Below are 26197 nucleotides of genomic sequence, written 5' to 3' on the forward strand. Positions count from 1 at the left end.
TGCGGACAAGACCACGCATGCGCTGTAGTTGTGACTGAGCCAAGTCACAGACTTTACGGGACTGACAACAGCATAGTGGAAAGGACCGAGAGAGCATTGAGGGAGCAGACGGACTACAGGGTGCTGGAACAAGTCCCAGGTAAGTAAAAATCCTTTAATCCCATTAATTTCAGGTACACTTTAAGAATGGTAGCTGAGAGGTACAGTTGTGCACCATCTGCATATAAGCAATATTGAAAACCAAATGATTTCATTAAGTTGCAGAGATTGTGCATGTAGATGGAAAAAAAAGGAGGGGGCCAAGGACAGAAGCTTGCGGTACCCCCATAGACAAAGGTTTTCCTTTTAAAGGATACCCAAAGTGACATGTGACATGATGAGATTGTATATACAGTGCCTAGCACACAAATAGCTATGCTGTGTTCCTTTTTTTCTTTCTCTGTTTGAAAGAGTTAAATATCAGGTATGTAAGTGGCTGACTCAGTCCTGACTTAGACAGGAAGTGACTACAGTGTGACCCTCACTGATAAGAAATTCCAACTATAAGACACTTTCCTAGCAGAAAATGGCTTCTGAGAGCAAGAAAGTGAGGGTCTTATCAGTGAGGGTCACACTGTAGTCACTTCCTGTCTGAATCAGGACTGAGTCAGCCACTTACAAACCTGATATTTAACTCTTTCAGCCAGAGAAGGAACAAAAGGAACACAGCTTAGTTATTTGTGTGCTAGGCACTGTACATACCCATGTCTAGCTTATCATGTCACATGTCATTTCGGTTATCCTTTAAACATTGCACGTTGCCTGGCTGTCCTGCTGATCCTCTGTTTCTAATTATTTTAGCTATAGACCCTGAACAAGCATGCAGATCAGATGTTTTTGACTGAAGTCTGACTGGATTAGCTGCATGCTTGTTTCAGGTGTGTGATTCAGATACCACTGCAGCAAAACAGATCATCAAAACTGCCAAGTAACTGGTATTTTTTAAAAGGAAATTAATATGCAGCCTCCATATCCTTCTCATTGCAGTAATGTGGATGGAAAGGGGAGAAGTGGCACAGGGTGGTAGCTGGAGAGTGTGGTGGGATCTAGAGATTGTTTTTTTTTAAAGAAGTTGTGTCACAACAGCCTTTCTGAGGACAGGAATATGCCAGTGTACAGAGACAGGTTAAAGTGTACCTGAGGTGAACCTTGGGTTAAAAACCACATACTTACCTAAGAGGGAAGCCTCTGGATCCTGAAGAAGCTCCCCACAATGTCCCCTGGTCCTCCGTTGCTGCTTGCACACACCCTGAAGAAATCTGACAAGGGGTTGTTGGATTAAAGATGGGGGCTAAGCTGCTCTGTAGGCATGAACGGCCGTACTTGCGTACAACCACGCCTGCGCAGTAAGCCAGGCTCAGTGCTACTGCATAGGGGCGGCTGTGCTCCTGTAAGTGTAGTCCGGCCATGCTTGTGCATTAAGAGGAGTGTAACTTGTCTTGCATCGTCCGGCAGAGAAGACACAGGAAGCCTCTATGCGAAGTTCGGATCTTTTCAATGATTCAGATGATTTGAATCGGATCATTGAAAAGATCCGGATCTTTGATCCGACTCTCGGATCATTTTACAAGGGAAGCATTCGGGGGTGGGGGGGGGGGGGGGGGCGAAATGACTAGCAGGACAGGACTTTCCCTCCAGTGGACAGCGAAGGGGAGGGGGGTGGACACACAAAGAAGGGGAGATGGTGGATAGCGACAGGCAGGGAGTGAACAGAGAAGGGAGGAGGGACGAACAAAGAGCAGAAAAGAAAGCATTCCCCAAAGCATTCCCAGAAGTGAAGTGCAGCTGTTTAGAGCAGTGCAGGAGGATCATATTGCACAGCAATCACAGTGCCTGCCCTGTCCTTGCCCAGCACACTGGCTGCAAAGTTACTGAGCTGTGCCAAAAGTTTCCAATTTGTTCACTGTGCAGCACAACTACGGAACAGACAGCCTATAATGAGCAGCACGTTATAGCCAGTATGTGTGCTCTACACATATCTGGCAGTGGCACCGATGTCCCCTCTCTCTCATCTACCTGTCCCTGCAAGGCTGGCTCCCCTCCAACAGAGCGATCCATCTCTGCTCTGCTTCCAGGACCCCGCTGCTGGCTGAGAGGGGGGGGCATGCCGCTCCTGGCCCCGCCCCCTTTGCGATCCGAATCACTCATTTTGATGATTCGGATGATTCGACTCACAAAATAGATTCGGATCAAAGATCCGAATCGTTCATGATCCGGACAACACTACAGGATCCAGCTTCCCTCTGCTTCAGTAAATATGTGTTTTCTTTTCCGAAGTTCGTCTCAGGTTCTCTTTAAATAGTCAGTACAGGGATGAAGGATGAGAACAGCTGTGGAATGAGATGGAAGGGAATAGAATCCAAAGAACAGTTTAGATGGGATTTGGAGATTTGAATGGAGAGAGAATGTTCAGAGTGGAGAAAAGGCAGATAGAGAGCAGTCAAGAAGAGGTGTGTAGATGGAATTTGAGGGCTGCATGGAAAAACTACTGTCAGTGCAGTATATTATTAATTCTTCACCTGACAAGCATGAAGGAGGAGGAGGGGGACAGAGAAGGGAGTTAGAAGTGCAACAAGCACTATGAACTGCTTATAACACTCTGTTTATCGGAATGGAATGGATCCGGACATAATTTGCATCCTATGCAAAGCAATAGGATCCATTCTCATTAGTCCATTTGGAATGGATATTTGTTCTGTTCTGAAAAGTGGAACCCAAGTTTGGGTCCTGCAGAACCTTTCCAGTACGGCCAGACAAAGAATGGTGACAGAGGCTGACAGAATGATTTCTATCTTATGGGAATGTACGGTGCACGTTTTGCAAAACACTCAGCTGCGGCCATCCTTTCAGGTCCCTGCACACCGCTATACTGATCCCAGACCCCAGACAACCCAACAGGCTCTCATTGGTTTGCACAGTTCCCAACTGTCCCTCTTTCAGAGGAACAGTCCCTCTTTGGGAACCAAACCTCCCTTCCCCTTTCTTCCTCATGTGTCCCTCTTTCAGGACTGAGGTACAGATCTGTGTAAATATATTTATTTTTCTACTAAGTGTTTAGTTGACTCTAAACTTTACTCCCATCCTGTAAATTGATGCATCTATTATTTCCAAATGTTAATATTAAGGAAACCTGACGATTATAAAAATGACCAGTGTGATATGAATTATAAAACTAGATCTTTAGCTTATGGATTCTTTGTGGTATGCATGACTAGGGGTGTGGCAGGGCATATTTGGAGGCGTGGGAGGGGTGTGTCTTAAGGTGTCCCTCTTTCTTATCTCAGAACGTTGGGAAGTATGGGTTTGCAGCAGACCAATAGGAATCATTCCTCCCCAGGGAGGATTCCCATCGGTCTTTTACAAACCAACGGAAGCCTGATGCTTCTGCTTGGGCTCTGGAATTGATATACCAGTGTTCACAGTGTGCAGGGACCTGAATTGATGGCGGTAGGAGCAGTGGAGGACCTGAATACACAGTGGCAGCAGTGGCGGAGGACCTAAATACACAGTGGCAGAATTGACAGAGGACCTGAATGGATGGTGGCAGCAGTGGTGGAGGACCTGAATGGACAACGGCAGCAGTAGGACCTGAACATATGGCGGCAGCAGCGGCGGAGGACCATAATGGATGTCGTCAGCAACAGTGGAGGACCTGAATACACAGTGGCAGCAGTAGCGGAGGACCTGAATGGTCGGCAGCAGTAGGTCCTGATTGGACAGCGGCAGCAGCAGTGGAGGACCTGAATGGATGACGGCAGCAGTAAACCCTGAATGGACAGAGGCAGCAGCAGTGGAGGATCTGAATGGATGGAGGCAGCAGTGGTGAAGGCATATGTACAGTGGTGTGAAAAAGTGATTGCCCCCCTTGTTAAAAAAATAACTCAATTGTGGTTTATCACACCTGAGTTCAATTTCTGTAGTCACCCCCAGGCCTGATTACTGCCACACCTGTTTCAAACAAGAAATCACTTAAAGGGACACTTAAGTTAAACAAAAAAAATGAGTTTTACTCACCTGGGGCTTCCAATAGCCCCCTGCAGCTGTCCGGTACCCTCGCCGTCTCCCTCTGATCCTCCTGGCCCCGCCGGCAGCCACTTCCTGTTTCGGTGACAGGAGCTGACAGGCTGGGGACGCGAGTGATTCTTCGCGTTCCCAGACACATTAGCACCCTCTATGCTGCTATGTGGTATATGATATATGCTATAGTAGCATAGATGGCGCTATTGTGGCCAGGAACGCGAAGAATCACTCGCGTCCCCAGCCTGTCAGCTCCTGTCACCGAAACAGGAAGTGGCTGCCGGCGGGGCCAGGAGGATCGGAGGGAGACGGCGAGGGCACCGGACAGCTGCAGGGGGCTATTGGAAGCCCCACGTGAGTAAAACTCATTTTTTTTGGTTTGACTTAAGTGTCCCTTTAAATAGGAGCTGTCTGACACAGAGAAGTAGACCAAAAGCACCTCAAAAGCTAGACATCATGCCAAGATCCAAAGAAATTCAGGAACAAATGATAACAAAAGTACTGTAATTGAGATCTATCAGTCTGGTAAAGGTTATAAAGCCATTTCTAAAGCTTTGGGACTCCAGTGAACCACAGTGAAAGCCATTATCCACAAATGGCAAAAACGTGGAACAGTGATGAACCTTCCCAGGAGTGGCCGGCCGACCAAAATTACCCCAAGAGAGCAGAGAAAACTCATCCGAGAGGCCACAAAAGACCCCAGGACAACATCTAAAGAACTGCAGGCCTCACTTGCCTCAATTAAGGTCAGTGTTCACGACTCCACCTTAAGAAAGAGACTGGGCAAAAACGGCCTGCATGGCAGATATCCAAGGCGCAGACCACTTTTAAGCAAAAAACATTAAGGCTTGTCTCAATTTTGCTAAAAAACATCTCAATGCTTGCCAAGACTTTTGGGAAAATACCTTGTGGACCGACGAGACAAAAGTTGAACTTTTTGGAAGGTGCGTGTCCCGTTACATCTAGCGTAGAAGTAACACAGCATTTCAGCAAAAGAACATCATACCAACAGTAAAATATGGTGGTGGTAGTGTGATGGTCTGGGGTTGTTTTGCTGCTTCAGGACCTGGAAAGCTTGCTGTGATAGATGGAACCATGAATTCTACTGTCTACCAAAAAATCCTGAAGGAGAATGTCCAGCCATCTGTTCGTCAACTCAAGCTGAAGCGATCTTGGGTGCTGCAGCAGGACAATGGCCTCGATTCATCAACACTTAGCAAATTTGTTAACAACAGTTTGGTAAAATACCAAATTTGTTAACTTCATTTCAGGATTCATCAAAGTTATCTACAGCTGTTAGCGAACATTCGTTAACGATTCGGTAACGATTCGCTAAAACGGAATAAAGTGCAATTCATGAAAAAGAAAGTGGGCGTGGTTTAGCGTTACATTTAGGATTAGTTATCTCCTTCACTGCTCTGTCGTTATTTCTGTCAGATCATTGCTGACAGAGAAGATGGAGCCATTTGAAGTGGTTATGTATCAGCTGAGAGTGGTTCAAAGGCGCAGAAGGGCAAGAATAAGGTCTGCAACCATATAAATTTGTAAGAGAATAGATTTATTTGCTATAACACGACATCTGCATTTCTCTTGAATCATCTTGTAAGAGAACACAGGCAGTGCCAGGGTTAACTAATTTTGCTAGCTGCACTATAATTTTTGGGAAAAGGCTCCTATCAAATTGTGGGATTGTCCCAACCACTTCCAGAATCCTGGTCCAGGTGTTAAGCCCTATTCAGAATGTTGCTACGTAGTGCTCAAAGGACTGCCTTTTACCCACAATTCCATGGGAATCTTATGGCCTTGTGTTAAATTACCGCTGTAAAATGGAAATATCGACACGTTACCGAATGGTTACCGAATTGTTATCGAATTCACACCGAATGCCGAAAAACCTTGATGAATACAACTAGAAATCGCTAAACTTCGAATTCGGTAATTTAACAAACTGGAAAAAGTTATCTCAAAGAGAATGATGAATCAAGGCCATTGACTTAAAACACACCAGCAAATCCACCTCTGAATGGCTGAAGAAAAACAAAATGAAGACTTTGGAGTGGCCTAGTCAAAATCCTGACCTGAATCCTATTGAGATGTTGTGACATGACCTTAAAAAGGTGGTTCATGCTAGAAAACCCTCAAATAAAGCTGAATTGCAACAATTCTGCAAAGATGAGTGGGCCAAAGTTCCTCCAGAGCGCTGTAAAATACTTGTTGCAAGTTATCGCAAACGCTTGATTGCAGTTATTGCTGCTAAGGGTGGCCCAACCAGTTATTAGGTTCAGGGGGCAATTTCTTTTTCACACAGGGCCATGTAGGTTTTGAGGTTTTATTCTCACTAAATAATAAAAACCAGCATTTAAAACTGCATTTTGTGTTCAATTATGTTATCTTTGACTAATAGTTAACGGTTTATGATGAGCAGAAACATTTAAGTGTGACAAACATGCAAAAGAATAAGAAATCAGGAAGGGGGCAAATAGTTTTTCACACCACTGTATATGTACGCCGCTGGTGAGCTGGGCGCAGGGTGAGCTGAATGATGGCTCACCCTACTGCCACTCACATCCCTGGTGCTGTAAAATAATATCACCCCTCAAAGTCGTCGCAACAATAAGGGAGATGTAATTTGCGGTCCTGCGCTTGCCGGAGCACCAAATTACCCAAACTTAACATTACTGCTATGGGGCACCTAGTTTCGATGCCGAGCACCGTAACCACCTGCTTTGTGGTGGAGGACGTGAATGGTCGGAGGCAGCAGCGGCAGAACACTTAAATAAACGGTGACAGCAGTGGCAAAGGACCTGTTCTGTTCAGAGGTGGCAAGAGCAGTGATAGGACTGAATGGATAGTGGCAGCAGTGGTGGAAGAATGCAGCAACAGGTACCGGGCAGGTGGCGACGCAAAAACGGAACCGGATGAAAATCTGCCCTATATAACAAACTGATCCATTTAAAGGGGTTCTTTGGTGGTGTTAAAAAAACAAAAACGACACTTACCTGGGGCTTCTAACGGCCCCCTGCAGCTGTCATGTCCCGCACCGTCCTCCTACAATCCTTGGTCCCCTGCTGCCGGTCCCAGTCTAATATTCGTCTAACTCATGGGTCCCCAAACGTTTTGGGTCGAGGGCCAGGTCAACATACTTCAGACTAATGGGGGGCTAGAGTATACAAATGATGTCTTTGCGGACCAGACAGTAAAGTATACCCAGGTGACAATCTGAAGTCCAATTGGACAGCAGTGTCACCTGATGTGGAATTTGATTGGAAACCAGCAAAATTACTGCTTTCTGGCATCCATGTGGATGGGTGGTGCCAGCACTGCTATGCTATATGTGGACCACCAATATTTAAAGATGTAGCTGACTGCATCTATAAGTAATACATTTTGTGTGTGGGGGCCCGCATTCGGCCCGCGGGCTATAGTTTGAGGACCACTGGTCTAACTAGACGAATAGTGCTCGCGTCATCAGGAGCTTACTGCGCAGGCGCAGTACAAAGTTTCTTGCACTGCGCCTGTGCAGTAAGCTCCAGATGACGCGTAATTAGACCAGGACCGGCGGCGGAGAATCGAGGATCGTAGGAGAACGGCGCAGGACATGACAGCTGCAGGGGGCCGAAAGAAGCTCCAGGTAAGTGTCAGTTTTTGTTTTTTTACTACCACCAAAGCATAGCTCCCAACTGTCCCTCTTTTGGAGGGACAATCCCTCTTTGGGAGCCCTGTCCCTCTTTCCTCGTCATTTGTCCCTCTTTCAAGACTTTGTCCCTCTTTTTATGTAAATATATATATTTCTATACTAAAAAATGTGTTTGATTGACTCTAAACTTTATTCCCATCTTTTAAATTTATATATTACTAATTTTAAAATGTTAATATGAAGGAAAATGAACCAGGATAGGAAGGGCCAGTGTGGTTTTAATGATAAAACAACATATTTTTCTTATGAAATGTTTATGGTATGCATGATTAGGGGGTGTGCCAGGGGTGTGGCTTAAGTGTTCCTCTTTCTCATCTCAAAAAGTTGGGAAGTATGACCAAAGAACCCCTAGATCCGTTTTTCATCCAGCACAGTGTGCATCCAGTCTGGAGTTTAGTCCAGGAGTGTAGTGGCTTTATAAATCAATTAAAATAATACTGTATTAATTAAAGTATCTCCTGGGGACGTGGCCTTAAAGTAAGCCTCCATCATCCGGTGTGGGCGGGGCCAGAATTATCACAGGTTCCTCCTTCGCAACGGTCACACACATCCGAGGAACGGACGATGAAGCTCCTCCCGAGACGCCGGTGATGGGCAGTATCAGTAAATCTTGGAATGAAAGGTAAAATAGGCTAGAGACGCACGTGACCTCTGCCCCTGAAGTGGAAGATGTAACCCCGGAAGTGATAAAGTGCTATTTTGGTTGTGGACGGAAACACGTGCTGTGACGTAGAAGAGAGCCGGAAGTAGCGATAGTCCGACGAAAACAAGAAACACGGGTGTGTATAAGGAGGTGAAAACACCCTAATCACTCATTCCCCGCAGTCCTGAACTCCGGCACCACCCTTCGCCCACCCAAATCCATCCACTGCTGTCCCTGAAGATCCCTCACTGACCCCCCAGATAACTTCTCCCTTATTGCTGCACGGGACACCTCCTCTTATTAGTGCACATGACCCCCACCCCTTATTAGTGCACGTTACACTCCCCCCTCATTGCTGCACATGACACCATAGCTCCCAACTGTCCCTCTTCGGGAGCCCTGTCCCGCTTTCAGGACTTTGTCCCTCTTTCTATGTAAATATATATTTCTCTACCTAAAAATGTGTTTGACTCTAAACTTTATTCCCATCCTTTAAATTGATATATTACTCATTTTCAAATGCAAGAAGTTTTAAATCAGGATGATGCCATTTATAATTTAATGTTAATTTGAAGGAAAATGAACCAGGATAGAAAGGACCAGTGTGGTTTGAATTATAAAACAACATATTTTTCTCATGAAATCTTTATCACATGTGTGATGGGGGCGTGATTAGGGATGTGACAGGGACGTGGCTTAAGTGTCCCTCTTTCTCATCTCAAAAAGTTGGGAGGTATGATGACACCCCTCCACCTTTATAAGTGCACATCACACCCCTCCCCCTCATTGCTGCACAGGGCAACCCCCTGTTTTGCAGGAAACCACAAACATGCACAGGTGAGGTAATTAGTGTCTCAGCAGAGCTGATTAACTCCCTCTATGGATTTCCACAAAACATGCACTGTTGGTGGGCCTTGAGGACAGGGTAGAGGACCCCCTCTTCTACTGCAAGACAGGACACCCTCCCCCTCATCTGCCTCATTGCTGCATAGGACACCCCTCATCTTCATTGGTGCACAGGGCACCTCTTCCTAATTGCTGTTAGCCCTGACAATAAAACCTGATTGGAGATTAAGCTGTTTTTAGAGTTCACCCCTTGCCTGCTAGTGCTATGTATGTTGTTATTAGTTGTGTACACAGGGTGGAGCTATAGTTCATGTATAGTGATGTCACTAGCTATGTAGAGGGGGAGGAGTTACAGTGATGTCACTAGGTGTGTGTGGGGAGGGGGGGTTGTGGCGTTACATTGATGTCACTAGCTGTAGAGGGGGTGGAGTTACATTGATGTCACTAGCTGTGCAGAGTGGATGGAGTTACAGTTACAGTGATGTCACTAGCTGTGCAGAGGGGTGGTTACAGTTTTGTCACTAGCTGTGTGGGGGTGGAGTTTATGATGTCATTAACTGTGCAGGAGGGGTGGAGTTAGTCATGACACTTGCTGTGCAGAGGGGGTGGGGTTACAATGATGTCACTAGCTGTGTGGAGGGGATGGAGTTAGAGTGATGTCACTAACTGTGTAGATGACTGTAGTGTCTGCTCCAGTGCAGGACATATGATGGCGTTTTGCTGATATGGAGGGCTCAGAGGACACCGAGGGGGTGGAAGCCCCCACACAAGCAGAGGAGAAGATCCAGTCAGTGAATGAGACTGAGAAGGGGAAATCGTTGGAGGAAGACCCCGCAGTTCTGGAATGGAAACTTCCCCAAGTCAAAAGCGAGAGCCAACAAGACAAACTGCAAATGGGAGACTTGAATCAGGCTCTGCCGCAGCCAATCTTGTACCACGGTGAGTAAGGTAGCCAGTCCTGTACCACAGTAATTGCCATAGCCAGTCCTGTACCGCAGTGATTGCCGTAGCCATTCCTGTACTGCAGTGATTGCCGTAGCCATTCCTGTACTGCAGTGATTGCCGTAGCCATTCCTGTACTGCAGTAATTGCCATAGCCAGTCCTGTACCGCAGTGATTGCCGTAGCCATTCCTGTACTGCAGTGATTGCCGTAGCCAGTCCTGTACCACAGTAATTGCCATAGCCAGTCCTGTACCGCAGTGATTGCCGTAGCCATTCCTGTACTGCAGTGATTGCCGTAGCCATTCCTGTACTGCAGTGATTGCCGTAGCCATTCCTGTACTGCAGTGATTGCCGTAGCCATTCCTGTACCGCGGTGATTGCCGTAGCCAGTCCTGTACTGCGGTGATTGCCATAGCCAGTCCTGTACCGCGGTGATTGCCATAGCCAGTCCTGTACCGCGGTGATTGCCATAGCCAGTCCTGTACCGCGGTGATTGCCATAGCCAGTCCTGTACCGCGGTGATTGCCATAGCCAGTCCTGTACCGCGGTGATTGCCATAGCCAGTCCTGTACCGCGGTGATTGCCATAGCCAGTCCTGTACCGCGGTGATTGCCATAGCCAGTCCTGTACCGCGGTGATTGCCATAGCCAGTCCTGTACCGCGGTGATTGCCATAGCCAGTCCTGTACCGATTGCCATAGCCAGTCCTGTCCCGATTGCCATAGCCAGTCCTGTCCCGCGGTGATTGCCTTAGCCAGTCCTGTCCCGCGGTGATTGCCTTAGCCAGTCCTGTCCCGCGGTGATTGCCTTAGCCAGTCCTGTCCCGCGGTGATTGCCTTAGCCAGTCCTGTCCCGCGGTGATTGCCTTAGCCAGTCCTGTCCCGCGGTGATTGCCTTAGCCAGTCCTGTCCCGCGGTGATTGCCTTAGCCAGTCCTGTCCCGCGGTGATTGCCTTAGCCAGTCCTGTCCCGCGGTGATTGCCTTAGCCAGTCCTGTCCCGCGGTGATTGCCTTAGCCAGTCCTGTCCCGCGGTGATTGCCTTAGCCAGTCCTGTCCCGCGGTGATTGCCTTAGCCAGTCCTGTCCCGCGGTGATTGCCTTAGCCAGTCCTGTCCCGCGGTGATTGCCTTAGCCAGTCCTGTCCCGCGGTGATTGCCTTAGCCAGTCCTGTCCCGCGGTGATTGCCTTAGCCAGTCCTGTCCCGCGGTGATTGCCTTAGCCAGTCCTGTCCCGCGGTGATTGCCTTAGCCAGTCCTGTCCCGCGGTGATTGCCTTAGCCAGTCCTGTCCCGCGGTGATTGCCTTAGCCAGTCCTGTCCCGCGGTGATTGCCTTAGCCAGTCCTGTCCCGCGGTGATTGCCTTAGCCAGTCCTGTACCGCGGTGATTGCCTTAGCCAGTCCTGTACCGCGGTGATTGCCTTAGCCAGTCCTGTACCGCGGTGATTGCCATAGCCAGTCCTGTCCCGCGGTGATTGCCTTAGCCAGTCCTGTACCGCGGTGATTGCCATAGCCAGTCCTGTCCCGCGGTGATTGCCTTAGCCAGTCCTGTCCCGCGGTGATTGCCTTAGCCAGTCCTGTCCCGCGGTGATTGCCTTAGCCAGTCCTGTCCCGCGGTGATTGCCTTAGCCAGTCCTGTCCCGCGGTGATTGCCTTAGCCAGTCCTGTCCCGCGGTGATTGCCTTAGCCAGTCCTGTCCCGCGGTGATTGCCTTAGCCAGTCCTGTCCCGCGGTGATTGCCTTAGCCAGTCCTGTCCCGCGGTGATTGCCTTAGCCAGTCCTGTCCCGCGGTGATTGCCTTAGCCAGTCCTGTCCCGCGGTGATTGCCTTAGCCAGTCCTGTCCCGCGGGGAATGGCCTTAGCCAGTCCTGTACCGCGGTGATAGCCTTAGCCAGTCCTGTACCGCGGTGATAGCCTTAGCCAGTCCTGTACCGCGGTGATAGCCTTAGCCAGTCCTGTACCGCGGTGATTGCCTTAGCCAGTCCTGTACCGCGGTGATTGCCTTAGCCAGTCCTGTACCGCGGTGATTGCCTTAGCCAGTCCTGTACCGCGGTGATTGCCTTAGCCAGTCCTGTACCGCGGTGATTGCCATAGCCAGTCCTGTACCGCGGTGATTGCCTTAGCCAGTCCTGTCCCGCGGTGATTGCCTTAGCCAGTCCTGTACCGCGGTGATTGCCTTAGCCAGTCCTGTACCGCGGTGATTGCCTTAGCCAGTCCTGTACCGCGGTGATTGCCTTAGCCAGTCCTGTACCGCGGTGATTGCCATAGCCAGTCCTGTACCGCGGTGATTGCCATAGCCAGTCCTGTACCGCGGTGATTGCCTTAGCCAGTCCTGTACCGCGGTGATTGCCTTAGCCAGTCCTGTACCGCGGTGATTGCCTTAGCCAGTCCTGTACCGCGGTGATTGCCTTAGCCAGTCCTGTACCGCGGTGATTGCCTTAGCCAGTCCTGTACCGCGGTGATTGCCATAGCCAGTCCTGTACCGCAGTGATTGCTTTAGCCAGTCCTGTACCGCAGTGATTGCTGCACACTATATATAGGAAAAGCTCTCAGGCAGAATAACAGAAGAGATCCTGTAAGCTTGGATAAAATATTGAGCCCATTATCCAGTGCAAGATCCCGTTAAAGGACAACTATAATGAGAGGGATATGGAGGCTGCTATATTTATTTCCTTTTAAACAATGCCAGTTGCCTGGCAGCCCTGCTGGTCTATTTAGCTGCAGTAGTGTCTTAATCACATCAGAAACAGCATGCAGCTAATCTTGTCAGATCTGACAACATCAAACACCTGATATGCTGCATGCTTGTTCGGGGTCTATGGCTAAAGGTATTAGAGGCAGATGATCTGCGGGATAGCCAGGAAACTGGTATTATTTAAAAGGAAATAAATATGGCAGCCTCCATATCACTCTCGTTACAGTTGTCCTTTAAGAACTGATTTTTACCTCCTAGCTGCTTGTCATCTTGATAGTAGATCGGATCTCTGCATCTTCGGAGTCCATCATGTACCACTCCACCTCCATCAGAGAAGTAATGGTATTTCCCAGCCAGCCATTGACTGAAACGTTCTTCCTTGTTTCATAAACTTTCATCAGATGTTTTTATGGGTTATGAATATTGAGTGCCTTCTTAAACCCCACCTCTTGTTTCCACCCCATTCCTTTAGATAGCAAGCTCACAAGGGCAGGGCTCTCTCACCCTTTTGTGTCTTGGAATGCTATTCATTTAATAGCTTGCACTCTGTTATACATTTTATTCATCTTGTTACATCTGCTATTGTAATCACCAGTTCTGTATTTTGTACCAGTGTCCATATTTGATGTCTGTATCATTCTGTATCCCTTGTTTGTTTTCCTAATTTGTACAGCGCCACGGAATATGTTGGCGCTTTTATAAATAATAATGATGATAAATACAGGTTGGAGTGCAAAACAGTCTGTATGCATGTTGGATTATTGTGGCTCTGTACAATTAACAAGCTGACACATCATTGCATTCCAGCGGTTCTGGAGGTGTGGCTAGCTTACAGGGACAACAAAGGATGATTTGCATATTCAGCAGTGAGGCATCATGGGACACATCATATGCTCACGCCAACCTGAATTATCACAAATTCCTTCTGTTATAAGGCGGCACACTTTTGTTTTGCTTAACATTTTAGTAAGAGGGCTTTTTGGTCCTCTGTAGCCCTTTACACACTCCTAGGAGTTCTGGTTCACCATGAGCTTGCTGGGTGGTCTGTAAAGGTGCCCATACATCTAGTGATGTATGGGCAGAATCGACCAAGAGACAGATCTTTCTCTTATCGAACCTGATTAGAAAGATCTGTCAGCTGCCCATACACCACAGGCAGATTCTCGATCAATTTCAGCATGAAATCTCAGGAATCTGCCTTGTGCACTGCATTCGCCACCTTGACGCTGTTCCTTAAAGTGAATGGGAACCGCATTTTAAAAAAATGAAGCAAATACTTACCTAAGGAGAAGTAAGGCTCTGGGTCGTATAGAGCCTTCCGTCTCCTCTCTCTGTGTTCTCTATCCTGTGCTGGCTCCCCCCCGTTTCAATCGCCCGTCAAAAGGGTATTTGGAAGTCTTCGGGAGCCGTGTCCTCCCGAAGACGTGCGGCTCCATACTGCACAGGCGTGAGCGTGCAAGAGAGCGTGCTTCCGCAGGTGCAGTACAGGGCCGCCCTTCTTCAGGAGCACTCGGGCTCCCTGAAGACTTCTGAAGCCTCCTTCAGCCGGGTAAAGCAGTATTTGACTAAATTAGTAAAATACTGCTACCGGGGGAGCCAGCACTGGAACGAGGGGACCAGGAGAGGAGCCGGAAGGCTCTATAGGACCCAGAGCCTTCCCTCTCCTTGGGTAAGTATCTGTCTCATTTTTTTTAAATGCGGTTCCCATTCACTTTAAAGTCAATGTTCCCCCAGTGCCTGTGTAAAGTGTATACATTACCTCTCCACGGCCTCTGCTTGTCCCCCGCTGGCTTCCAGGCGCATTCTCCTCTCCATACTCGCACGCCCCACGTGGTTCCTTGGAAAGAGTGCACATGTGACGTCACACACGCGTCCTTACTAGGAAACCACGTGGGGCGTGCGTGTATGGAGAGGAGAATGCTCCCGGAAGCCAGCGGGGGACAAGCAGAGGCCACGGAGAGGTAATGTATACACTTTACACAGACACCGGGGGGACATTAGGGGAGATCGTGTTGGGAGTTTCGTCACGATCGCCGATTGTCAGGCCATCGCATACCGTTACCGCCGTTCACGCTCGACGATTGTCAGGCCATTGCATAACGTTACCGATGTGCACCCGATCGAGCAACATCTTGCAGCATACGTGATTGAAAATGCGACCAATTTTCTCCTTGCCGGTCAGCCGTGCACTTGGCGGCACCGATTTTCATCCCATTCGATTGTAATAATCGAAATGGATGGTCGATCGGCCACCAAGTCGCTTGATGTATGGCCACCATAACTCTGAATATTGAGTGGTGTGTGTTGGCCAATGTTCTGCACACAACACACTGCAAGGATCAATCTGTCACAGCATGGTTCATTTCCTGCAAATCACAATCTTTATTCACACCAAAGCCTTGTTTTGTTGCAAATTCCGTGCAATTGAATTTGAGCTTTTCCAACGATTTGTTAGAAGCAAAGGAAAAGAAACAGGAAAATTGCAAGGAAATGACATAGCAGCGCCTTTGTTATGCAGTTTTCCGGTGCCCCCAGTGACTGTAACACAAATGCAAGAAAACGCAGCAGTAATTATGTTGTGTGGAAAAATCGCAGCTTATTACAGAAAATGGGAGCACCGCAATTCCCATGATTATAACAGGGCTTTCCCTGAGGGGAACCATCCACAAAGCATGCACAGTAACAAAGCAGCCATATTCCACTACTCCTACCTCACTGAGCTCCAAGCCCCCCCCCCATATCTAATGCCAGAGACCCCATCCAGGCCAGCAGGATCGCTTACCTGCTTTAGTGTAGTTTGCCTTCTTAAAACAGGTACTTGCGATAATTCCGATTTAAGCGTGCAAGTGTGGTTACCCACAATGCACAATTACTGGATATGAAAATTGTCTCTTTATGCCCCTGAAGCCAGGCTTGCATCCAGAACCGCTGGTGTATAGCACTCCTGTAGCTTATAAGATTTGCAGGGCCACATCCACCCCACATGCAGACAGCCTGTTTCGGACTGTTGGTCTTCATCAGTGCATGGCAGGGATTGGTATGGCTGTATGGGATAGGGCTTGGACCAGAATACAGTGTCATACACACATCAAGCAGTGTCACAGACACACACACACTTCACATGGTGTCACGCAGACACACATACAAACACACTGCACCTAGTGTCACATACAATCACTGCACAGTGTCACAGATGCACTCTTCATAAGGTGTCATACAGACACACACAGCCCCACACTGCAGTGTCACATACAGACACACAGTGTCACACACAGGCACAGTGACGATAGCGTGCTGATTTTCTGTCCCCTCCTCTCTCCCGACAGAGATCCTGTGGAGGGATTGGCAGGACCTGTATGATTTGGCTACACTGACGGACAAGCAGTTTGATTTCACCGTCCTGTCCTACAATATCCTGTCCCAGGACTTGATCGGCCAGAATCCCCACCTGTACCTGCACTGCCCCCCCTCCACCCTGCACTGGGACTACCGCTGGCCCAACATCCTGCAGGAGCTGCAGCACTGGGAGGCAGATGTGAGTCACTAGCGTGTGCTATCTGTACCATCCATGTCACGTGTGTGTGTGCTGTCTGTACATACCATCCATGTCACGTGTGTGCTGTCTGTACTATCCGTGTCACGTGTGTGCTGTCTGTACATACCATCCATGTCACGTGTGTGCTGTCTGTACTATCCGTGTCACGTGTGTGCTGTCTGTACATACCATCCATGTCACATGTGTACATACCATCCATGTCACGTGTGTGCTGTCTGTACTATCCGTGTCATGTGTATACTCTCTGTACATACCATCCATGTCACATGTGTACATACCATCCATGTCACGTGTGTGCTGTCTGTACTATCCGTGTCATGTGTATACTCTCTGTACATACCATCCGTGTCACATGTGTACATACCATCTTTGTCACGTGTGCTGTCTGTACATACCATCCGTGTCAGGTGTACATACCATCCTTGTCACGTATGCTGTCTGTACATTCTATCTGTGTCACATGTGTACATACTATCCTTGTCTCGTGTGCTGTCTGTACATACCATTTATTGTCACATGTGTACATACCATCCTTGTCACGTGTGCGGTCTATAAATACCATCCGTGTCACATGTGTACATACCATCTGTGTCACGTGTGCTGTCTTATCAAACCTTTTGTGTCACATCTGTACATACCTTCCCTATCACATTCCATCCGTGTCCCGTGTGTGCTGCCTGTATATACCGCCCGTGTCTTCTGTCTGTACCATCCGTGTCACAAGTGTGCTTTCTGTACATACCATGTGTGTCATGTTTCTGCTGTTCTAATACCATCCTTGTCACATGTGTGCTGTCTATACATGCTATACATGTCATGTGTGCTGTCTGTACATACCAGCCGTGCCACACGTGTGCTGTGTGTAATACCATCCTTGTCGCATGCGAGCTGTCCACACATACTATACATGTGATGTGTGTGCTGTGTGTACATACCAGCCGTGTCACACTTGTTGCTGTCTGTACATACCAGCCGTGTCACACTTGTTGCTGTCTGTACATACCAGCCGTGTCACACGTGTGCTGTCTGCACATACCAGCCGTGTCACACGTGTGCTGTCTGCACATACCAGCCGTGTCACACTTGTGCTGTCTGCACATACCAGCCGTGTCACACTTGTGCTGTCTGCACATACCAGCCGTGTCACACGTGTGCTGTCTGCACATACCAGCCGTGTCACACGTGTGCTGTCTGCACATACCAGCCGTGTCACACGTGTGCTGTCTGCACATACCAGCCGTGTCACACGTGTGCTGTCTGCACATACCAGCCGTGTCACACGTGTGCTGTCTGCACATACCAGCCGTGTCACACGTGTGCTGTCTGCACATACCAGCCGTGTCACACGTGTGCTGTCTGCACATACCAGCCGTGTCACACGTGTGCTGTCTGCACATACCAGCCGTGTCACACGTGTGCTGTCTGCACATACCAGCCGTGTCACACGTGTGCTGTCTGCACATACCAGCCGTGTCACACGTGTGCTGTCTGCACATACCAGCCGTGTCACACGCGTGCTGTCTGCACATACCAGCCGTGTCACACGCGTGCTGTCTGTACTTACTATCTGTACTTTAGTATAAGGATACATATTTAAAAGATTCAGAATAGGAAACCATTCATCAATTGTAGAAAGTCTTTTTTGTTCTTTTATTATGCATTTAGGTACAAAAAGTAATCTTCAGAGGACATCCATAAAAATATCCAAATGCAGACATTTAGAATGAATAGCCATATAATCAAACACTGTATTATCTAGTGGTGACAGCATTAGCTTGTTTCGGGTATATTGCCCTTCTTCAAACCTGTTAGGAAGCCAGAGCAAGCTCACATGCAACTAACTGGCATATATAAACATTTGGAATACACAAATCCAGGACCTGACCACCATTGACAGCTACTTGAGGGCATTTGTTTCCTGAAGAGCAACATGAAAAAAGTTTACTTGAGGTTTTGGCAAATTTAATTAAAAAAAATGGAGAAAGCACATGTACACTGTACATTCTGTAAGTATTCACAACCTTTGCCATGAAGCTCAAAATTGAGCTCAGATGCATCCAGGAACCCCTGATCATCCTTGAGATGATTCTGCAGCTTAATGGAGCCCACCTGTGGTAAGCTCAGTTGATTGGACATGATTTGGACAGGCGCACACCTGTCTATATAAGGTCCCAGAGTTGACAGTTTATGTCAGAGCACAAACCAAGCATGAAGTCAAAGGAGTTGTCTGTACACCTCCGAGATAGGATTGTCACAAATCTGGCAAAAGTTACAGACACATTTCTGCTGCTTTGAGGGTTTCAATGAGCACAGTGGCCTCCATCATCCGTAAGTGGAAAAAGTTTAAAGGGGAACTGAAGTAAGGTATACGGAGGCTGCCATATTTATTTCCTCTTAATCAATACCAGTTTCCTGGCAGCCCTGCTGATCCTCTGCCTCTAATACTATTAGCCATAGCCCCTGAACAGGCATGCAACAGATCAGGTGTTTCAGACTTTAAAGTCAGATCTGAAAAGACTAGCTGCATGCTTGTTTCTGGTGTTATTCAGATACTACTGCAGAGAAATAGACCAGCAGGGCTGCCAGGCAACTGGTATTGATTAAAAGGAAATAAATATGGCAGCCTCCGTATACCCCTTACTTCAGTTCCCCTTTAAAACCACCAGGACTCTTCCTAGAGCTGGCCAGCCACACAACTGAGTGAGGGCCAGTGCACACCAAAAACCTCTAGCAGATCTGCTAACGCTAGAGGTTTTTAAAGCAGATTTTTAGAGCGATTCTAGGCATGTTTAGAGAGGTTTTCTAAACATGCCTAGCGTTTTTTGGAGCATTTTTGTGTAGCAGATGTCCTATTTTGTTACGGTAAAGCTGTTACTGAACAGCTTCTGTAACAAAAACGCTTGGAAAGCCGCTTTGATCTAGCGTTTTTCAGAGCGGTTTTCTACTTTCCTGTACTTTAACATTGAGGCAGAAACGCCTCAGAATTCTAAAAAATGCTGCAGCCCCCAAATTTGCGTTTGTGGAAAAAACGAGCCGCTCTGGTGTGCACCATCCCATTCACTTTCATTAGCCAAGCGGTTTTCCCCCTGCAAGCGTTTTAAAAAATGCTCCAGAACTGCTCTGGTGTGCACCAGCCCTAACTGGGGGAGAAGGACCTTAGTCAGGGAGGTGGCCAAGAACCCAACGCTTTCCCTGTCAGAGCTCAGAGGTCCTCTGTGGAGAGAAGAGAACCTCCCAGACGGACAACCATACCTGCAGCAATTCACCAATAAGACCTGTATGGTGGAGTGGCCAGGCAGAAGCCACGCCTTAGTAAAAGGCGCATGGCAGCCTGCCTAGAGTTTGCCAGAAGGCACATGAAAGGCTCTCAGACCATGAGAAACAAAATTCTCTGGTCTGATGAGACAGATATTGAACTCTTTGGTGCAAATGCCAGGCGCCACATTTGGAGGAAATCAGGCACCGCTCATTACCATACCTACGGTGACGCGTGGTGACTGCACCATGCTGTCGGGATGTTTTCAGCAGCAGGAACTGGGACACTAGGCGGGATAAAGGGAAAGTTGACTGCAGCAATGTACAGAGACATCCTGGGTAAAAACCTGATCCAGAGTGCTCTTGAGCTCAGACTGGGGTGACGGTTCATCTTTCAGCAAGACGACCCTAAGAACACAGCCAAGATATTAAAGGAGTGGCTTCAGGACAACTCTGTGAATGTCCTTGAGTGGCCAGCCAGAGCTCAGACTTGAATCCCATTAAACATCGCTGGGGAAATCTTATAATGGCTGTGTACCGACGCTTCCCATTCAATCTGTTGGAGCCTGAAAGGTGCTGCAAAGAGGAACGGACAAAACTGGCCAAGGATAGGTGTGCCAAGGTTGCGGCATCATATTCAAAAAGACTTGAAACTGTAATTGCTGCCAAAGGTGCATTGACGAAGTATTGAGCAAAGGCTTTGAATACTTATGTACGTGTGATTTCTCTCTTATTAAAAATAAATTGCCAAAACCTCAAGTAAACTTCTTCACATTGTCATTATGGGGTGTTGTGTGTAGAATTCTGAAGAAAAAAATAATCCACTTTGGAATAAGGCTGTAACAACAAAATGTAGAAAAGGTGAGGCACTGTGAATACTTTCTGGATGCTCTGTACATTCAAACTGTGTCACGTGTGCTGCTAGTACATACTATCCGTGTCACATCTGTGCTGTCTGTAAAACTATCCATGTCATGTGTGTGCTAAATGTACATACCATCTGTGACAACGTGAGGAGATAAGTTTGTTGTCATAATTGAGGAGCTAGGTTGGTGCCACGTATGTTGAGGCATGTCCTGTATGAGGAGATGGGGTTGGTGCCACATATGATGAGGCATGTCGCGTATGAAGAGATGCATTGGTGTCATGTATGATGAGGCATGTCACATATGAGATGGGTTGACGTCACGTATGTTGAGGTTTGTCAGGTATGAGAGGATGGGTTGGTGCCACATATGAGGAGTTGGTGTCACATATGATGAGGCATCTCATGTATGTGGATATTGGTTGGTGTCACGTATGTTGAGGAATGTCATGTATGAGGAGATGGGTTGGTGTCATATGAGGAGTTGGTGTCATGTATGATTAGGCATGTCATATATGAGGAAATGGGTTGGTGTTACGTATTTTGAAACAGGTCATGTATGAGAAGATGGGTTGGTGTCACATATGAGGAGATGGGTTTTTGTCACATATTTCGAGGTATGTCATGTATGAGGAGGTGGGTTGGTGTCGCATGTTGAAACATGTCATGTATGAGGAGATGGGTTGGTGTCACAGATGAGGTGTTAGTGTCCTGTATGATGAGGCATGTCATATATGAGGAGATGGGTTGGTGTTACGTATGTTTAAACATGTTATGTATGAGGCAATGAGTTGGTGTCATGTATAAGACATGTCACGTATGAGGAGTTGGTGTCTCGTATGGTGAGGCATGTCATGTATGAGGAGATGGGTTGGTGCTGCGCATCAGGATATGGTTTTGTCACGTATGTTGAGGCATGTCATGTATCAAGAGATGGGTTGGTGTCACATACGAGGTTGGTTGGCATCATGTATGTTGACGCATTTCATGTATAAGAAGATGGGCTGGCATCACATATGTTGAGGCATGTTCCTGATAAATGTTCTTGGATCTCCACAGATTCTATGCCTGCAGGAGGTGCAGGAGGATCACTACAGAGATCAGATCAAGCCCAGCCTCACTGCTCTGGGTAAGTGGCCATCTTGCAGCTACCTCCACCTGCCTGTAGGGGGATGTGTGTGTGACGACTGTTTCTTTGCAGGTTACAGCTGCCACTACAAGCGGCGGACGGGTCGGAAGACTGACGGCTGTGCCACGTGCTACAAGACACAGCGCTTTACGCTTATGCAAGAAAGCCACGTGGAGTTCTTCCGACCAGGTATTGACGTGCTGAACCGTGACAACGTGGGGCTGATTCTGGTGCTGCAGCCAATCATTGCTGAGGATGCGGAAGATGCACAGACCCCTCCTCCACTGTGCATAGCCAACACCCACCTCCTGTATAACCCGCGCAGAGGGGACATTAAGCTGGCACAGCTGGCGGTTCTCCTGGCCGAGGTGGAGAAGTTATCCTGTGTGCCAGACGGTTCCCGATGTCCCATAGTCCTGTGCGGAGACCTGAATGCCACACCCAAGTCTCCGCTATACCAGCTGCTGTACAATGGAGTCCTGAACTGCAGTGGCATGCCGGCATGGAAGGTGAGAAGGCGACAGCAGAGGGGGTTTGGCTTGGTCATTTATTACCATCTAACATTGCGATTCTCTGCAGGTATCTGGGCAGGAGCAGTTCTGCAGCTTGCCACTTCCCCGGGCTCTGCCTCATCCACTCTGGCCGGACATCCTGGGTATCAATGACCGCTGTCAGTATGTGTCACGGAGTCCACCAAAGGTCAAAGGTAAGACAACCCCTCTTCATTCCTCTCTGCTGACCAATCGGACGTTTCACCTCTCTCATCTGTCCTTGTACCATTAGACAGAAAGATCTACACCCGGCAACGCCTGCTGGAGCTTCGCTATTGTGAGTACGCCCTCCAGCGGCCTCCAGACCTCCTGCCGATCAAGGGGGTGACAGACCGGACGCCAGGTGTGTGCCTTTCTTAGAGAAGGAAGTCATGATATTTCTAATCTTGCTATACTTGCCTCAATATGGCTGCCGTCTGACATGCCCTCTCTGTGTCCCAGATTCGGAGTCAACTGCAGCCCAGGCAGGGATCTTCCCGGACCCCCCAGCATCACTGTTCAGGTACTGTAGGACACGTGTGGTAAAAGGTCAGCTTATAGTCAGGGTGTGGCACCTCTGTGCACAGAGGGTAGTGTGGGTGTGTCTCTATCTAAGGGGCAGCAAAATAATACAGCTCAGTGTTACAATTTCCTCTCTCCTGATGACCTCAGCTTAATGGAATCTGTTTGCCTAAGCACAACATGTGTAGACAGGTGGCTACATGTACTGTTCTGTGGAAAGAGGAGGGGACACAGGACGGTGCCTATGTTTTCCTATGGAGAGGGGAGGCTGTATGTACTGTCTTATGAAGAGGGAAGGAGAGGCAGGAGGCTGCATATGCTATCCTGTGGAGAGGGGACATGGGACACTGTATGTACTGTCCTACGGAGAAAGGAGGGGAGGCAGGATGCTGCATGTTCAGTCCTATGGAGAGGGGACGCTGTATGTACTGTCAGGTTTAGATGCCAGTATAGGTAGTCAGGTTTAGGTAGCCAGGTATAGTAGGCGCAGCATAGGTAGCCAGGTATAGTAGGCGCAGCATAGGTAGCCAGGTATAGTAGGCGCAGCGTAGGTAGCCAGGTATAGTAGGCGCAGCGTAGGTAGCCAGGTATAGTAGCCACAGCATAGGTAGTCAGGTATAGTAGCCGCAGCGTAGGTAGCCAGGTATAGTAGCCGCAGCGTAGGTAGCCAGGTATAGTAGCCGCAGCATAGGTAGCCAGGTATAGTAGCCGCAGCATAGGTAGTCAGGTTTAGATGCCAGTATAGGTAGTCAGGCATAGGTAGCCAGGTATAGTAGGTGCAGCATAGGTAGCCAGGTATAGAAGCCGCAGCATAGGTAGTCAGGTTTAGATGCCAGCATAGGTAGTCAGGCATAGGTAGCCAGGTATAGTAGCCGCAGCATAGGTAGCCAGGTATAGTAGTCGCAGCATAGGTAGTCAGGTTTAGATGCCAGTATAGTTAGTCAGGTTTAGGTAGCCTGGTATAGTAGCCGCAGCATAGGTAGTCAGATTTAGTATAGGTAGTCAGGTTTAGGTAGCCAGGTATAGTAGCCGCAGCATAGGTAGCCAGGTATAGTAGCCGCAGCATAGGTAGCCAGGTATAGTAGCCGCAGCATAGGTAGCCAGGTATAGTAGCCGCAGCATAGGTAGCCAGGTATAGTAGCCGCAGCGTAGGTAGCCAGGTATAGTAGCCACAGCATAGGTAGTCAGGTATAGTAGTCGCAGCATAGGTAGTCAGGTTTAGATGCCAGTATAGGTAGTCAGGTTTAGGTAGCCTGGTATAGTAGCCGCAGCATAGGTAGCCAGGTATAGTAGCTGCAGCACAGGTAGTCAGGTATAGTAGCCGCAGCATAGGTAGCCAGGTATAGTAGCCGCAGCATAGGTAGCCAGGTATAGTAGCCGCAGCATAGGTAGCCAGGTATAGTAGCCGCAGCATAGGTAGCCAGGTATAGTAGCCGCAGCATAGGTCGTCAGGTTTAGATGCCAGTATAGGTAGTCAGGTTTAGGTAGCCAGGTATAGTAGCCGCAGCATAGGTAGCCAGGTATAGTAGCCGCAGCATAGGTAGTCAGGTTTAGATGCCAGTATAGTTAGCCAGGTGTAGTTGCCATGGTGCTTCGAATCCCCCCCCAAAGATCCCTAGCGCTTGGAGAAAAAGATTTACTCACCCTGGCCTCTGTCAAGCAGCAGCCACACACCCTCCTCCACCGCATACAGCTCCGGTCTATGTACAGTACTGGGACACGGCTTGATGACGTCATCAAGCCGCGTCCCGGTACTATACACAGACCGGAGCGGTACGCGGTGGAGGAGGGTGTGTGGCTGCCACAGGACAGAGGCCAGGGCAAGTAAATCTTTTTTCCATGTGCCGGAGTCCGGGGATTGGGGGAGATCCATATCCACGATAGGAAGGGAGGGCACACATAACGCTGCAGCGAAGTCCCACAACTGCTCTGCCCAGCCGGCTCCACTCACTGGGATTCCCTAGGACGGTTGGATGCTTGATTTGCACATTGTGGGTAGCACAGAACGCTACCCATAGTGTGCCGAGTGTAGTGGAGTGTCCCAGTGTAGTGGAGCCGGCAGGGCAGAGCAGCTAGAAATCTCTGGCGGCATGGGACAAGCCTGGATCGTCCATACCGCTTTCAGCATTTTATTTTTTTTGCCAGGCTCATCCATACTGCTAGAGGGGTTAAACAATACCAGATGCCCGGCTGTCCTGCTGATCTACTTGGCTGCAGCTGTCTGAATTACACCAGAAACAAGCACACAGCTAATTATGTCAGATTTGACACTGATGACAGAAACACCTGATCTGCTTAATGCTTGTTCAGAGTGTATGGCTAAAAGTATTAGAGGCAGATGATCACAAGGACAGCCAGGCAACTGGCATTGTTTAAAAGAAAATAAATATGGCAGTCTCCATATCCCTCTCACTTCAGGTTCCCTTTAAACCCCCCAAAAGCATTTTCAGAATAACAATAGTGGAGCTGGGTTTTGTGTTAGCAGGTGGTAGCCGGTCAGATGTTTCGGGCTGATCTGTGTCAGGGTTGATCTGTGTCACTCTTCACCTGCAGGACACCCCATTTACTGCAGCATCACCTCCAGCTGACCTCAGCCTACACTCACTTCCTGCCTGCCAAAGGTCGCCACGAGGTCACCACATTTCCGTTGGGCATTGGCAGTACTGTGGATTACATTTTCTACTCTGCAGAGCCTGTCCCCATCTGCAGCACAAACCATGGTGAGCAAAGCAGCGAATGCTTCATAACTGCAAGGCCCTTCCACACATGAGTGTCCGTCACCTCTCCCGTGTGTCTTCCAGGTCTCCGCTTATTCCAGGATGGTAAGTTGAAGCTTCTAGGACGACTAAGCCTTCTCTGCGAGGATGATTTGTGGGCGGCCCAGGGCCTTCCCAACCCCTTCTGCTGCTCCGACCATCTCTGCCTTCTGGTCCGCTTCAGCCTGGATCTATCGAGTCCTCAACCCAGCAGTGAAAAGTGACCACCGAGGCACAACAGCAAAAGGAACTCTGTCTCATCTCCTAGTCTGCGGGTTTCCTGATTTTATTTAATTCCTAGGAATTTCAGCTCCACCTCAACATTTTTTTTCTAGGCTCCACCCTAATATTCCCCAGGCAAGTTCTTCTCCCAAGCAGTGTTCTCCTCAGGCTATTTTAGCCGGGTGCTCCACCCAGCTAGTTTTGGAGACCACCTGGCTGTCATCGGTTCACCTCCTCCTATGCTGTAAGCACAGCCCTGCATTCTCTCATCTCGCCCCACACAGCTACTTTTTCAAGCCACCCGGCTAGAAAAAATGTCTGGGGAGAACGCTGCCAATGTTTCCTCCCCACCTACCCAGTATGCCATCAGCTCCTCCTCTGACCCCCAATGGCTCCTCAGCTCCTCCCCAGACCCTCAATATTCCTTCAGCACCTCCTCTGACCTTCAATATATCCTCAGCTTCTCTGACCATCAATATTCCATCAGC

At 48.5% G+C, this 26197-nt stretch overlaps 1 protein-coding gene across 4 annotated transcripts; it reads left to right on the forward strand.

Moving 5' to 3' along the window:
- Positions 1–8281: 8281 nt before the first annotated feature.
- ANGEL1 (angel homolog 1) lies at positions 8282–25747 on the forward strand. Of its 4 annotated transcripts, none has more exons than XM_068254497.1 (10): positions 8282–8375; positions 9939–10181; positions 16201–16409; positions 21610–21679; positions 21752–22188; positions 22259–22385; positions 22463–22573; positions 22672–22732; positions 25285–25451; positions 25533–25747. In XM_068254497.1, the coding sequence occupies exons 2-10, from the start codon at positions 9968–9970 to the stop codon at positions 25709–25711; spliced, it is 1575 nt and encodes a 524-aa protein (XP_068110598.1). In that variant the 5' UTR covers positions 8282–8375; positions 9939–9967; the 3' UTR covers positions 25712–25747. The 4 variants fall into 4 exon arrangements, with proteins under 4 accessions (XP_068110598.1, XP_068110599.1, XP_068110597.1 ...); XM_068254498.1 differs by having other exon boundaries at positions 8288–8546; XM_068254496.1 differs by having other exon boundaries at positions 8288–8532.
- Positions 25748–26197: the final 450 nt, after the last annotated feature.

The sequence above is a fragment of the Hyperolius riggenbachi genome, chromosome 9, assembly GCF_040937935.1.
Source record: "Hyperolius riggenbachi isolate aHypRig1 chromosome 9, aHypRig1.pri, whole genome shotgun sequence".
NCBI classification, from domain to species: domain Eukaryota; kingdom Metazoa; phylum Chordata; class Amphibia; order Anura; family Hyperoliidae; genus Hyperolius; species Hyperolius riggenbachi.

Coding starts and splice junctions, on each gene's coding strand:
- ANGEL1 (XM_068254497.1), top strand. CDS start 9,968: ATGGAGGGCTCAGAGGACACCGAGGGGGTGGAAGCCCCCACACAAGCA. Junction 22,189..22,258: donor GTGGCATGCCGGCATGGAAG/GTGAGAAGGCGA, acceptor GATTCTCTGCAG/GTATCTGGGCAGGAGCAGTT. Junction 25,452..25,532: donor CATCTGCAGCACAAACCATG/GTGAGCAAAGCA, acceptor TGTGTCTTCCAG/GTCTCCGCTTATTCCAGGAT.